Raw genomic sequence first — 15,169 nt, 5'->3', positions numbered from 1 at the left:
AAGTAATAATAATAATATTCATACCTGCTCTTTCAATATATTTAGATTTCTTGAAGTACTGAATAAGGAGGTATCCAGGTATAAGTATTGTGGAATAACACAGCAGGTTGAGTACTAGGCTTCCAAGCCAAGAGTTAGCTAAATCCATGACCATAGAATTTTCAGACATCACACTTCTGAAAAACAAAGAATATAAATACTCGATGTTATTTATAGTAGTTGATTTGATCAAATACAGCAACAGGGATCAAATACGATAGGGTAGGATAGGTAAGGATAAGGTAGCGAAGACACAAATTTACACAGGGCACAGTAGAACCTTACAAGAAATTATAAAACTTGAACAACGATGTCTTCAACCCCTAAACTTGAACTTTGCTCATGTGCTTATGAAATTTCTTCCATGAAATCATAACAGATGTTATACGAAAATTAAATTCAGGCTCATGTTATACATTACATAAAGAAAATTATGTGGCATGTCTATATGAACATACCTAATTTATACAAATTTAAAATGCCGTGCATTCAAATGTATAAAGTAAATTAGAGTTTAAAACAAACACACTGAACGTTATTCTTAAGACAGAATCTGAAATTTATTCACCTCCTTAAGAGGTTCTTAACCTCTTATTTCTTGTGTAATTGCACAATTTATTCAAGTATTTCTCTTTATCTATTATTTCACAAGTATTCCCTTCTGACGAGTTGTAATTTGGACCTTTCCTTGAAGAGTAACACTTGATAATATTGGTGGAGGGGCTCGGGCCGACAGCCTGAGTTTGTTGACGTCCCCAGTTTGTTGACGTCACCAGGTGACTCCGGGGGGCTACGGGCTCAAGGCCTCTCCTGGGTCACCAGGGGGGGGAAACGACCCCTTTTATAAGTAACATCTGTAATTCACTAATATATGCAAAACTAGCACATTTGAAATATAAAGAAACAGCCAAAACGGGGCCGTTTCCTCATATTTAACATGTGGTAGACTTGCATTTAATGTGTGTGTATATATATATATATATATATATATATATATATATATATATATATATATATATATATATATATATATATATATATATATATATATATATTATATATATATTTATATATATCTGATTCAGCCGCGAGGCCCCCCATAACTCGTGGACTCATCACACACCTGAATCTCACACATACACCTGTCAGAAGAACACCTGTGTCCATGCTATTTTTTTTTTTGTTTTTTTTTGAGATATATACAAGAGTTGTTACATTCTTGTACAGCCACTAGTACGCGTAGCGTTTCGGGCAAGTCCTTAATCCTATGGTCCCTGGAATACGATCCCCTGCCGCGAAGAATCGTTTTTTCAACCAAGTACACATTTTACTGTTGCGTTAAACAGAGGCTACAGTTAAGGAATTGCGCCCAGTAAATCCTCCCCGGCCAGGATACGAACCCATGACAGCGCTCGCGGAACGCCAGGCGAGTGTCTTACCACTACGTACACCACGGAGACTGCCTACGTCATCACTCAGCTGATTAAGAGTTCCTCATAACCTCATAACCTCATAACCTGTTGTATAAACATACACAACTCTTAATACCACGTGCGTTTGCTCTCTCCAGCGTAGCATGCCATACATCATTCATAAATTGCAAAAATAATATTAATAACGATAATGACAAGAGGTTATTTAAAATAAACACATGATTCCAGAAAAATTGTTGATGTAGGTATTTACGCATTTTCTTTTTAAATGCCTCTTATCGCACCCATCGAATCGTCTATAATATTACACACACACACACGCACACGCACACACACACACACACACACACACACACACACACACACACACACACACACACACACACACACACACACACACACACACACATCACAGTGACAGTTCAATACTTCACTGAGTCACCAGCACACTCATAACAATCCCCTGAATCACTCACACCCTCATAACACTCCCATGCGTCATCAACCTCCCCCTCACAACAATCCCATGAGTATCAACCCCTCTCACAACAATCCCCGACTCACCAATAGCCTCATAACAATCCCCGACTCACCAATAGCCTCATAACAATCCCCGACTCACCAATAGCCTCATAACAATCCCCGACTCACCAGTAGCCTCATAACAATCCCCGACTCACCAATAGCCTCATAACACTCTCCTGAGTCACCTACGTACTCACAACAGTCTCCAAGCAACACATCACAATAATTTAACATAAAAGGTACTACAAAGGGTTGTGAAAGTACAGATTAGGAAGATTATTTTGTACATTCTTGGCAAGCGACTAACACGCATAGTTGACCGTATGATGATGAGTTCAGAGCCCAAGTGATGAGTCTTCCGGAGCCCAAGTGATGAGTCTTCCGGAGCCCAAGTGATGAGTCTTCCGGAGCCCAAGTGATGAGTCTTCCGGAGCCCAAGTGATGAGTCTTCCGGAACCCAGGTGATGAGTCGTCCGGAATCCTTAGGATTTTTTTCTAGTTATTAATAACTGTTCTTCTGTATTACGCTCGTGTAGGAACCAAGTTGGTAAGTTAATCTACTATCACCTCTAAATTATCACTTGCGGAGAAAAAATACAAATTAATTACTTACACAAATCAAAACAAATCCCCTCATGCACTTGTCTTTCTTGTTTTTACTACGTAGTCTTCACACTACCAGAGTTCCTGCTCAAATACTCCGTTTTCTATACTTGCCACACATTGAAGTTAAAAAAAAGTGAAGCCTCTTTTGTGCTGTTGAGAAAACAGCATTTAACATAATAGTTATTACTTCGTTTTGTCGGCGACAGAAAGCCTGTGTACATGTATTTTGTAGACTTCTATTGAAGTTCCCGCAAGGTCAAACGACTGACCCTCCCCATAGGTGGCATTCCCATGACGGGTCTATGCTCGCGAGAACGCGTTGCTCTGGTATGTTTTGTAATGTCCCTAACTATGCACGCGACTCACAATCGGGGATCCCGGGTTCGACTCCTGGGAGGGACAGAAAAAATTAGCTCGTTTCGTTTCACCTAATGCGCTTGTTCACCAAGCAGTAAATAGGTACCTCCGGGAGTTAGGCAACTGTTGTGGGGTTGCGTCATGGAGAAGGTCAGTCTATTGACCTTATCAGACCATCGAGATAAGAGTTTAGAGTCACATAAGCCCAGCAACTAGACAATAGATATCTACATTCTAAGCCATTTAAATTTGTGCGAACAGGTTACATATTAATTCACCTCAAGTTTGGGATCAAGAAATAGCGGACGACCAACATGGCGCAGGGAGGCGGCGCGCGCAGCACGGACCGAAAACTCTAGGAAACCAGAAAACCCAACGATATACGGCAGGCATGTGGATGACGGGGCTTTTTTCCCGCACTCCGAAGATGATAACGAAGGCGATTCCGTACACAGCAAATATCCCAGTAATGCTGCCTGGAAGTCTGCCACCAAGAGAAACAATAAGACGTCCGGGTCCCAATACTTGCTAAGCTAAGGTACGTCACGTTCTCTTCTGAGACCTTTCATAATTTCTTTTGAAGACAATTGAAAGCAAGAAGCTCCCAGCAGTCAAATTAAATAACCAATGGTCCGACACTCATTGATAAAGCACATAAACCACGCTTTCCTCCACAAAACACCCTATACACACTCAGGTATCCAACATGCTATGCCAATGAACATCATGAAAAACAGAAGCAATCACACACCAAAAGTTATAAATGACTCCATTGAGCTTTACGATCCCCCATGCAAGGCAACCTAACCTAACCTAGGACAAGCCTAACCTAACCTAACTTAACCTAGACCAAGCCTAACCTAACCTAACCTAACCTAGACCAAGCCTAACCTAACCTAACTTAACCTAGACCAAGCCTAACCTAACCTAACCTAACCTAGACCAAGCCTAACCTAACCTAACCTAGACCAAGCCTAACCTAACCTAGACCAAGCCTAACCTAACCTAACCTAACCTAGACCAAGCCTAACCTAACCTAACCTAGACCAAGCCTAACCTAACCTACCCTACATTGCGGCTAACTCCTAAACAATCCCATTTACAGAAACAATTTTATTATTTATTTTATTTATTTTTGTTCTATAAAAGAGTTCTTATATTTATGTAAAGCCACTAGCACGCATATAGCGTTTCGGGAAGGTCCTTAATCCTAATGTTTCCCCGTAATACGACCCGCCAAATCGTTTAACAACCACCCATTGAACATAGACTACATTTAAAGATTGGCGCCCAGTCAATCCTCCCCTGCCAGGATTCCAACACAGGCCAAAGTGCTTGCGAAGCGCCAACATTACATTACCAGTTTGTTGTTGTTGTTAAAGATTCGCTACCTGGAACAAAAAGTTCCAAGTAACACGGGCTATGGTGAGCCCATAGATAGCTATTATCATTACCAGTCGTACAGTCATCGGGAGGAGACAACCTTCATGCAAAGTGCACGTACCATTAAAGAAGATTAAGTTACAAGGGCAGTGATCTGTTTACAGTCGTACATTGTACCGGAACACAAGGAGACGTGTTCAAGAGACAATTGGACAGTTGCTGCAGTAAGTGCCGGACCACCTGGGTTGTAATGGATATATGGGCCTACGGGCTGTTCCAAGCAACAACAACCTTTTAGGTCAAGATATTACAAAACAACTCAGGCCGGGCTTGGGGAGTGGGTTTTGAGAGTTCTACTTTCAGAACCCACTCTGTAAAAATCCAGGTACATACGTCCCTTGTACCACGTCAAGTGAACCTTGTACCACGTCAAGTGAACCTTGTACCACGCCAAGTGAACCTTGTACCACGTCAAGTGAACCTTGTAGCACGTCAAGTGAACCTTGTACCACGTCAAGTGAACCTTGTACCACGTCAAGTGAACCTTGTACCACGTCAAGTGAACCTTGTACCACGTCAAGTGAACCTTGTACCACGTCAAGTGAACCTTGTACCACGTCAAGTGAACCTTGTACCACGTCAAGTGAACCTTGTACCACGCCAAGTGAACCTTGTACCACGTCAAGTGAACCTTGTACCACGTCAAGTGAACCTTGTACCACGTCAAGTGAACCTTGTACCACGTCAAGTGAACCTTGTACCACGCCAAGTGAACCTTGTACCACGTCAAGTGAACCTTGTAGCACGTCAAGTGAACCTTGTACCACGCCAAGTGAACCTTGTACCACGCCAAGTGAACCTTGTACCACGCCAAGTGAACCTTGTACCACGCCAAGTGAACCTTGTAGCACGTCAAGTGAACCTTGTACCACGTCAAGTGAACCTTGTACCACGCCAAGTGAACCTTGTACCACGTCAAGTGAACCTTGTAGCACGTCAAGTGAACCTTGTACCACGTCAAGTGAACCTTGTACCACGCCAAGTGAACCTTGTACCACGCCAAGTGAACCTTGTACCTCAAGTGTAGTCTCGCGGCCGGTGAACCTGAAATACAATACACACTCGACACTGTAGTTACTCCAACCTTTTTAGTTAGTTTTTTTTATAGTTTAGTTCATTTATTATGCACCCCATACCCATTTGTGGGCGGTAGTGGAAAGGGTTACAGGGGCACACAATGGGCTCAGGGACTGAACCCCACAATTCATATAGCTAAGTAACTTCCTTGTCAATCATTTTCCCACTAACACTCCCTAGCTAGCAGAACTTGTCTAACAGTTTGATAGACCGCGCTTCAGCTTCTGGGCCCCGCTTTTCCTAAGGTCAAACAATGACTCCCGAATTCTTGGTTTCTTGTCATATCTGCTTTTAAAATTATGGTCGGAGGAATCCTCTACTTCTCCTTCTATTGTCTTCCACTGTTTTACTGTTCTCTGAAGAACTGTTTCCTCACATCCCTGTGGCTCACTTTACTAGCCCCTTGCTTGTCCTCACTCTTCACTACTGCTCAACCTAAACATTCTCTATTTCACTATATATTGCCATGAATATTTTAGATATCTGGATCATATCCCCACTGTCTTCTTCCAGTGCTATTTCAAGTTTAAATACGTTTATTGAGACAATAAGATACATCACAAAAGTATAGAGTAGCCTAGGCTATTTGTACCTTTTTCCAGTGATATTAGGTTTAATTCTCATTGTATCCCCGTAGCTCAGGCACCTCAATTATGGTAAAGCTCTCTATTCATATTGTTCTTTTGAAGTTGGGGTTCCGGGTATGTGGGGTATACTCAGATATATTGGTGGGGCATATAGTGTTTTGAACGCCGTCTTGTCTAGGTTAGTGGCTATTGCGTCTTATCAAAGATATGTTTTCTCGCTTGCTATGGTAAATTCCTCTCTTTGTGAGAAGTGGCAGAAGGGGACTCCCTCACAGAGCCCTAGTGGGAGGAGAGGTAGCAGCGGGCTTCCTCACAGATTGATAGTCAACTATTCCCAACAATTCACAACAATTGCCAACATAACATGTCATTACCTCTGTAATGTTTTGAAAGCTGTGTGGGGGTGAGAATGTCAACTGCCTCTCTCGCTGTTGGGGGGGGGGGGGGTTGCAACCCCTCTCTCACCCTCCCCCTCACACCTCCTATCCGCACCACCTGTTCCCTCCCTCAACCGGACACCTCCCCCGCCTCACCACCTGTCTTCCCCCAACCGGCCACTTCCCCACCACCTGTCCTCCCCCGCGGCTTCAATACCACCACCTAGTGGGTGTTGGCAGCACTTCCCCAGCTGGGCGTAGAGGCATTAATATGGTGGATACTTGGGGAGGTCCTTGGCACTTGTTGCCAGCACCAGCGGGCGGCTTGAGCACTCCGGGCACCATGTGGGTGGCGCTGCCCGCCCACGACTCAACACCTTCCTCAGCTCAGCTGACCTTCTCCCTCCAATATGCATTTATATAAGTATATATATGTACATGGAATTGAACAACACACGCAATAACAGTATTACAAATGCAAATTTTTTATGTATATTTTCCGTTTAACGTAAATAACTTCAGCAATCTAGAGTCTCTTAGACTCTGTAATTTAGACTCTAGACGCATTTTGGACTCAGTTTAGAGGGCGAAGAAACATGGAATATGCAGATGGTACAGAGAACACGTTACATTAAAATTACACGCACGTCGGTTCACCTCATCTATCATACCTATTCTCGTTAATGAGTGTTTATGGGTAGAGCGATGCACTCTATAGAGTCAGTTGGCTGCTTCAGGTGTTGTGAGTAGAGCAACTTTCCAAGACTTTTAGGTAATTGCTGGCGCAGTGGTGACGGTACTGGACATCCAGTGGGATGACCCACACCGTCTAGGTTCGAATCCTTCAATTATAGAGCTTGCCAGGGTAGAGCTTCGGCTCTTTGGTCCCGCCTGTCAGTCGTCAGTCAACTGGTGTACAGGTTCGTAAGCCTATTGGGTTCTATCGTATCTACATTTAAAACTGTATGGAGTCAGCCTCCACCACATCACTTCACAGTGTGTGTGTGTGTGTGTGTGTGTGTGTGTGTGTGTGTGTGTGTGTGTGTGTGTGTGTGTGTGTGTGTGTGTGTGTCCTCAAGCCCATAAGGTCTGCATAGGTGAAAAGGTCAGACGACCACTATATCTCCAGTGTGGCCTGACCCCACAACGTTGGACGTGCCAGACAGTGGGAGAGGCACCGTCACAGTGCCACTACACCATCGCAGTGCCACCACACTTCAACTCTCTCCTGGCCACACCCCCTTCAACTGTCTCTGGCCACGCCCCTTCAAATTGAAGAGGGTGAAGATGCCGCAGAAATTTTTCAGTTATTTATGAGTGTTGGCGCGCCCACCCCCCACGCCCACCCCACACACTTCACACGCCCACCCCCCACGCCCACCCCACACACTTCACACGCCCACCCCCCACGCCCACCCCCCACGCCCACCCCCCACGCCCACCCCACACGCCCACCCCACACACTTCACACGCCCACCCCACACACTTCACACGCCCACCCCACACACTTCACACGCCCACCCCATACACGCCCACCCTCCCACACTCAACCTCACACGCCCTCCCCCACACAGGGAGGGTGGGAGCCCTTCAAGAAGTCATTAAAATCTCCCATAGTAAAAGTGTGAGATGTCCCATAGTAAATACAGCACAAACGTCGCATAGTTATGAGTACACGTTCCCCCAATTCTTCTACTTTCATTCTTCCCTCCCGCCCCAACCTGAGATGTGGTGGTGGGGGGGGGGTATGAAAGGGGGGAATTCACAGGAGGGGGGGGTGAGACGCAGTGAGGGGGGGCAGACTGCGGACCTCACAGCCTGCTCCCCTACCTGCATGGGGGTGTGGGCAGGGGGGTGGGGTTTGGGTGATGTTCTTATCGATTGTTGGTGGGGGAGGGGGAACCGAACCCCCTCCCCCGTCCCCCCCCCCTCCTCGACCACCACACCACCAGGCTACGTCACACGCACACACACGCACACAATTGATTGTTGAGAGAGGCGGGACCAAAGAGCCAGAGCTCAACCTCCCGCAGGCACAATTAGGTGAATACACACACACACACACACACACACACACACACACACACACACACACACACACACACACACACACACACATACGACCTGAAAGGGGAAACAGTATGGGCTTCCTACATACATAGTTTTAAAACAAGGATTAAGTTATTAGGCGACCGACAGTTAACCGGAAAAAGTGGAGCTCAAGAACTGAAGCTCGAGCCTTTAAACTCTGTTTTTGTAAGTACTGCTAGTTAAGTGCACGCATGTTAAATAGGAACTGCTAGGTAAATACACACACACACTTTAGGTAAGTACACACATACATATGCTAGATAAGTGCACAAAGAAAACGTTAAAAAAATCCAGTAACGGGTACTAAGCTATTAATAATAACAACACCTACTGCTACTTAACTAGTAGTACATGCGTACCTGAACGTCACTGGGGAGCGACGAATCTGGAAAGGGACATGATCATGACGTACAAGATTATTAAAGATGAACACTGACCGAGCAAGGACAGCCTCTTTAATATTGGTGGAAACAGCGAGCAAACGCGACAGGCGCACAGAAACATCCCGGCTGGGAGGACAACCCGTGTGGCAAGCATGGGGAGAGAGTAAACACGTCCAGCGAGTAAACACATCCAGCGAGTAAACACGTCCAGCGAGTAAATAAGTCCAACGAGCAAACACGTCCAGCGAGTAAACACGTCCAGCGAGCAAACACGGGTAACCAAGTCGAGCAAATAAACAAGAGGAACGAACAAATGCTAATAACCGTAGCGAGTAAACAAAAGAAGCGAACAAATAACTAGCGATTGAACAAGTCGATCAAACAATTGGAATGAACAAATAAGCTCAGAGAACTGGAGCAGGTTGTGATACTGTAGTTAATACTGTAGTTGAAGTTAATTCCAGAAGGTACGACAAATGACTAGAAGGTCGAGAGAAACTGCACCACACTACCAAATGACACACACACACACACACACACACACACACACACACACACACACACACACACACACACACACACACACACACACACACACACACACCCACACACACCCAGGAAGCAGCCCGTAACAAGGACGAACTTTTCAACACTGGTGGGACGCGAACAAGGGGACACAGGTGGAAGCTGAGTACCCAAATGAGCCACAGAGACGTTAGAAAGAACTTTTTCAGTGTCAGAGTAGTTAGCAAATGGAATGCATTAGGAAGTGATGTGGTGGAGGCTGACTCCATTCACAGTTTCAAATGTAGATATGATAGAGCCCAATAGGCTCAGGAATCTGTACACCAGTTGATTGACGGTTGAGAGGCGGGACCAAAGAGCCAGAGCTCAACCCCCGCAAGCACAATTAGGTGAGTACAATTAGGTGAGTACACACACACACACACACACACAGGCTGCGGGAAATGCACCTTACGACACTGGAAGACAGAAGAGTAAGGGGAGACATGATCACAACCTACAAAATCCTCAGAGGAATCGACCGGGTAAACAAGGATAAACTATTCAACACTAGTGGGACGCGAACAAGGGGACACAGGTGGAAACTGAGTACCCACATGAGCCACAGAGACGTTAGAAGGAATTTTTTCAGTGTCAGAGTAGTTAACGGATGGAATGCATTAGGCAGTGATGTGGTGGAGGCTGACTCCATACACAGTTTTAAATGTAGATATGATAGAGCCCAGTAGGCTCAGAAATCTGTACACCAGTTGATTGACAGTTGAGAGGCGGGACCAAAGAGCCAAAGCTCAACCCCCGCAAGCACAAATAGGTGAGTACACACACACAACACATACACCAGGAATATACAATAGTGAAGCAATTGAGTACAAGAACATGGAGAAACTACAGGAATAACAGAACACCAGAGATCAGGGAGAGATACCAGAGGGCCAGGAATGAGTACCTCAGAGTGAGGAGAGAAGCAGAGAGGCAGTATGAAAATAACATCGCGAGTAAAGCCAAGGCCCAATCAAAACTTCTTCACAGCCACATCAGGAGGAAAACAGCAGTGAATGAACAAGTGATGAAACTGATAAAATGGGAGAACAGATACACAGAGAATGACAAGAAGGTGTGTGAAGAACTCAACAAGAGATTCCAGGAGGTTTTCACAATAAAGCAAAGAGAAGCACCCCCACTAAGAGAGGAGGCGACAAACCAAGCAACCTTGGAGCAAATTGAGCTCATCAGTGATGAGGTTAAAAGGAATCTGTTGGAGCTGAGTGCGACAAAGGCTATTGGGCCTGACAGAATCTCACCGTAGATACTAAAAAAAGGTGCAGAAGCACTAAGTGTGCCACTCTCTACGGTGTATAACAGGTCACTGGAAACCATAGACCTTCCGGGAAAGCTGGAAGACAGCAAACGTAGCCCCAATATACAAAAAGGATGACAGACAAGAGGCACTGAACTACAGGCCAGGTACCCAAACTTGTACAAGTGCCCGGGTGTTGCATATCAATATCTAGATGTTGCACACGGCTGCTAGATAATAAACATAAACAAGCTCAGTAACATTGCAGACTAAACGTTGCACTTTGTAATACAGGCGAAGGTCAGCCATGTTAATACGTCTGACATTACCCGCCTCACGCACCAATACACAAAGTTGTAACTCGAGCCATACACAACCTGTCCTCTCGAAGTATACATTGTATTGTGACGCTTCAGTCGCCCTCAACGGATATAATAAGGAGGTGTTATGAATCATGGCGGCTCACAAATAAGCCCGTTTTCTACGCGCGTGTCGGTAGGTTAGGTTAGGCGAGGTGGGGGTAGGTTACGTTAGGTTCGGTTCAATCGTTTTAGAATATCATTTTCTATCCGTTGAGGCAACTGGAGAGGACTTCATGTGACGTAGGTTGACGAACATGCAGAGACAGACTGAGAGACAGAGGACCTGTCTGTCTGTCCACAGGGGCCTGACGGCTGAGTGGACAGCGCTCGGCATTCGTAGTCCCAAGAGTCCGGATTCTACCCCCGGCGGAGGCGGAAACAAATGGGCAAAGTTTCTTTCACCCATGATGCTCCTGTTCACCTAGCAGTAAATAGGTACCTGAGAGTTAGACAGTTACTACGGGCTGCTTCCTGGGTGTGTGTGTGTGTGGAAAATAAAAATCAGTTGATTGACAGTTGAGAGGTGGTACCAAAGAGCCAGAGCTCAACCCCCGCAAGCACAACTAGGTGAATACAGACTGAGAGACAGAGAGACAGAAAGACTGAGAGACAGAAAGACTTGAGAGACAGAGACAGAGAGACAGAGATTCTTACCTTTAACTAGAAGAAGATTTGGCAATACAATTAAGCCAGTATGATGTAGGGTGGCCTTGTAGCCTGGTGGATAGCGCGCAGGACTCGTAATTCTGTGGCGCGGGTTCGATTCCCGCACGAGGCAGAAACAAATGGGCAAAGTTTCTTTCACCCTGAATGCCCCTGTTACCTAGCAGTAAATAGGTACCTGGGAGTTAGTCAGCTGTCACGGGCTGCTTCCTGGGGGTGGAGGCCTGGTCGAGGACCGGGCCGCGGGGACACTAAAGCCCCGAAATCATCTCAAGATAGAGTAACAGCTGCAGGAACGTGGTATACTCGTGTTAAACAGTATGACAGGAGGCGGGCAGCTGTGTGTGTGGCAACTAACCTTGCTCTCTTTCCCCCTCTCCAGTGTTGCACGGCTCTTCACGTGAATTGCATCATTCGTGCATGTCCACAAAATGAATGTTTCAGACCATTCATATATATACAGACTTTAGCGTGAGTCATTATTTGTCCAAAGTCTTGACCCGCTGTGGTATTGTGGCTCAGAGAGAGAGAGGGAGGTTAGCCGCAGATAATTCATCTGCGGTGTTTGTAATATATAGGTACGACGTACGACTATTACTCTTATGAGAAAATCTTGTTAAAGCAATGTCGTAAATTTCAACCTAACAGGACGTAAATTGGTTGATGTTGTTGTTGTTATAGATTCAGCAACTCGGAACAAGTTCCAAGTAGCACGGGCTATGGTGAGCCCGTAACTTACCTGGCACAGGAGCGGGGCAAGTAGCACGGGCTATGGTGAGCCCGTAACTTAGCTGGCACAGGAGCGGGGCAAGTAGCACGGGCTATGGTGAGCCTGTAACTTACCTGGCACAGGAGCGGGACAAGTAGCACGGGCTATGGTGAGCCTGTAACTTACCTGGCACAGGAGCGGGGCAAGTAGCACGGGCTATGGTGAGCCTGTAACTTACCTGGCACAGGAGCGGGGCAAGTAGCACGGGCTATGGTGAGCCTGTAACTTACCTGGCACAGGAGCGGGGCAAGTAGCACGGGTTATGGTGAGCCCGTAACTTACCTGGCACAGGAGCGGGGCAAGTAGCACGGGCTATGGTGAGCCTGTAACTTACCTGGCACAGGAGCGGGACAAGTAGCACGGGCTATGGTGAGCCTGTAACTTACCTGGCACAGGAGCGGGGCAAGTAGCACGGGCTATGGTGAGCCTGTAACTTACCTGGCACAGGAGCGGGGCAAGTAGCACGGGCTATGGTGAGCCTGTAACTTACCTGGCACAGGAGCGGGGCAAGTAGCACGGGTTATGGTGAGCCCGTAACTTACCTGGCACAGGAGCGGGGCAAGTAGCACGGGCTATGGTGAGCCTGTAACTTACCTGGCACAGGAGCGGGGCAAGTAGCACGGGCTATGGTGAGCCTGTGTTGATGGTCAGGGAGGGGGATAGAAGAGATTGAGGGCGTGTTGGGTAGGATGGCGGAGGTGCTTTGGCCGCCTGTGTGTTTATCTTGTGATATCAGCCGGAGAAAGTGCAGGGAGTTGCTTACCTCAAGCGAGCCGTGTCAGGGCTGTGTGCCTCGCTTATTGTTACACCTGCTCACTTATTACCATTAATGGTAGCAGTACAACGGGCTCGCCATAGCCCGTGCTACTTGGAACTTTTTGTTCCAGGCAGAGAATCTTTAACAACAACAACAGTAGCAGTAGTAGAATTATTATCAGTAGTAACACCAGCAACAGCTGCAGTAACACCAGCAACAGCTGCAGTAACACCAGCAACAGCTGCAGTAACACCAGCAACAGCTGCAGTAACACCAGTAACAACAACAACAGCCGCAACAACACAGGGAGCCAATTTAAAGCTGAAACATTCATTACTTCAGGTAATAATATGATGACCAAAGTGCTGTAAACCTGTGAAGACTGCACAGACATGAAGCCTATTCTGGACAAGCAACTATTCGTATATATGCATCCTGTCCTTGCAAATAATAACTCACTTTGCACCCTATAATCCCCAACGGACAGAAATACGCGGTACTATATAAAAGTAGCGACTCGTAAAGATTCACCATTTTCTGTGTTTTTGGTTGGTAAGGTGAAGTGGGTGGCTGGGGTTCGCCGCCCAAGTGAACGGGCTGATATGTAAGTTCTAATGTACAAGACAGGACAGTAACTGTCAGGACAGGACAGACAGTTTACTGTCCCTGCTGGACAGTAAACACAACCTGGCGACGTTTTCTATCAGCAAGTGATGGTTTGGGGCTTGATTCACGAAGCAGTTACGCAAGTACTTACGAACGTGTACATCTTTTCTCAACCTTTGGCGACTTTGTTTGCAATTATTAAATAGTTAATGAACTCCGAAACACCTGGAAGCTGTTTGTAACAATAACAACAGTTGATTGGGAAGTTTTTCATGCTTGTAAACTGTTTCATAAATGTAACCAAAGCCGTCAAATATTGAGGAAAGATGTACACATTCGTAAGTACTTGCGTAACTGCTTCGTGAATCTACCCCCCTGGGGCTTTCGAAGGTAGAGCTACTCTAAGCTTCTCTATCCTTTTGAGATGTACTTCCTTTTCTCAATAAACTTCCTTGAACTTGATGACTTGGAAACATGAACCTACTAAAGGGTGCACGATTTAGTTACAGCTGACGGCAGACATACGTATATAATAATGTCGTTGTGTACATAATGTACATCTATCTAACATTATCAGTCCTAACCGAATCTAACCTTACCTAGCCTAACCTAAGCTTACCTAGCCTAACCTTACCTTAGCTAGCCTAACCTAACCTTACCTAGCCTAACCTAAGCTTACCTAGCCTAACCTAACCTTACCTAGCCTAATCTAACCTTATCTAGCCTATTCTAACCTTACCTAGCCTAATCTAACCTTACCTAGCCTAGCCTAACCTAACCTTACCTAGCCTAACCTAAGCTTACCTAGCCTAACCTAACCTTACCTAGCCTAATCTAACCTAACCTAGGCTAACCTAACTTGGTAAGTATTAACTTCATGAATTCATGAAGCCTAACCTAATTCATGAAATTAAATATCAGAAGAGTTACTCTGCATCTAAGTAATATAAACCCTTTAAATAAAATGAGAATAGTTATAATAAAGGAGAAGTTCTGAATAAGTCGCGTTGATTGCCTTGATTCACTACAAGTTACTCACCTTTATGAAGCGTGTTCCCTTATTAATTGTACAACTGCTGATAAGTTTCCTTTCAACCCATATTAAATGTCTTCAGTGTAAGTATAATATGTATATATAATGTGAAGGACGGATAAATCATATATTAAACTCGAATAATTACTACACTTATAAGGACCATTTAACGTTACTAAACAGTATAAATATATGGTTAAATATTTAATAAGTATAGGTTTGAATTGACATAAAAGTTA

General features: G+C 45.4%; 2 protein-coding genes across 5 annotated transcripts in view; both read right to left on the bottom strand.

Annotated features, from left to right (window-relative positions):
* sll (adenosine 3'-phospho 5'-phosphosulfate transporter 1) overlaps positions 1-15,169 on the bottom strand; it is a 37,085-nt gene that overhangs the window by 13,359 nt on the left and 8,557 nt on the right. For 3 of the 4 annotated variants that reach the window (XM_069309969.1, XM_045760261.2, XM_045760260.2), the window contains exon 2: positions 25-176. In XM_069309969.1, the coding sequence (XP_069166070.1) occupies positions 25-169 (145 nt within the window). In that variant the 5' untranslated portion in view covers positions 170-176. Of the gene's footprint in view, positions 1-24; positions 177-607; positions 873-15,169 lie in introns of those variants that run through there. The other variant, XM_045760259.2, reaches the window with a different exon arrangement.
* On the bottom strand, positions 4,703-7,011 carry LOC138355298 (dynein heavy chain-like). Its single transcript, XM_069310171.1, has 2 exons — positions 6,962-7,011; positions 4,703-5,447 (listed from the first exon to the last, which is right to left on the bottom strand). The coding sequence occupies exons 1-2, from the start codon at positions 7,009-7,011 to the stop codon at positions 4,703-4,705; spliced, it is 795 nt and encodes a 264-aa protein (XP_069166272.1).

Source organism: Procambarus clarkii, chromosome 66 (genome assembly GCF_040958095.1).
Source record: "Procambarus clarkii isolate CNS0578487 chromosome 66, FALCON_Pclarkii_2.0, whole genome shotgun sequence".
NCBI classification, from domain to species: Eukaryota; Metazoa; Arthropoda; class Malacostraca; order Decapoda; family Cambaridae; genus Procambarus; species Procambarus clarkii.
Note: the sequence above shows the minus strand (reverse complement) of the source record. Positions and strands in the feature narration are given on the sequence as shown.

Bases quoted from the DNA above. Each gene is read 5' to 3' on its own strand.
- LOC138355298 (XM_069310171.1), bottom strand. From the start codon at position 7,011: ATGCGTCTAGAGTCTAAATTACAGAGTCTAAGAGACTCTAGATTGCTG. The intron at 5,448-6,961 runs GTTATTTACGTT...ATTGTATTTCAG, and splicing joins AGAGACTCTAGATTGCTGAA to GTTCACCGGCCGCGAGACTA.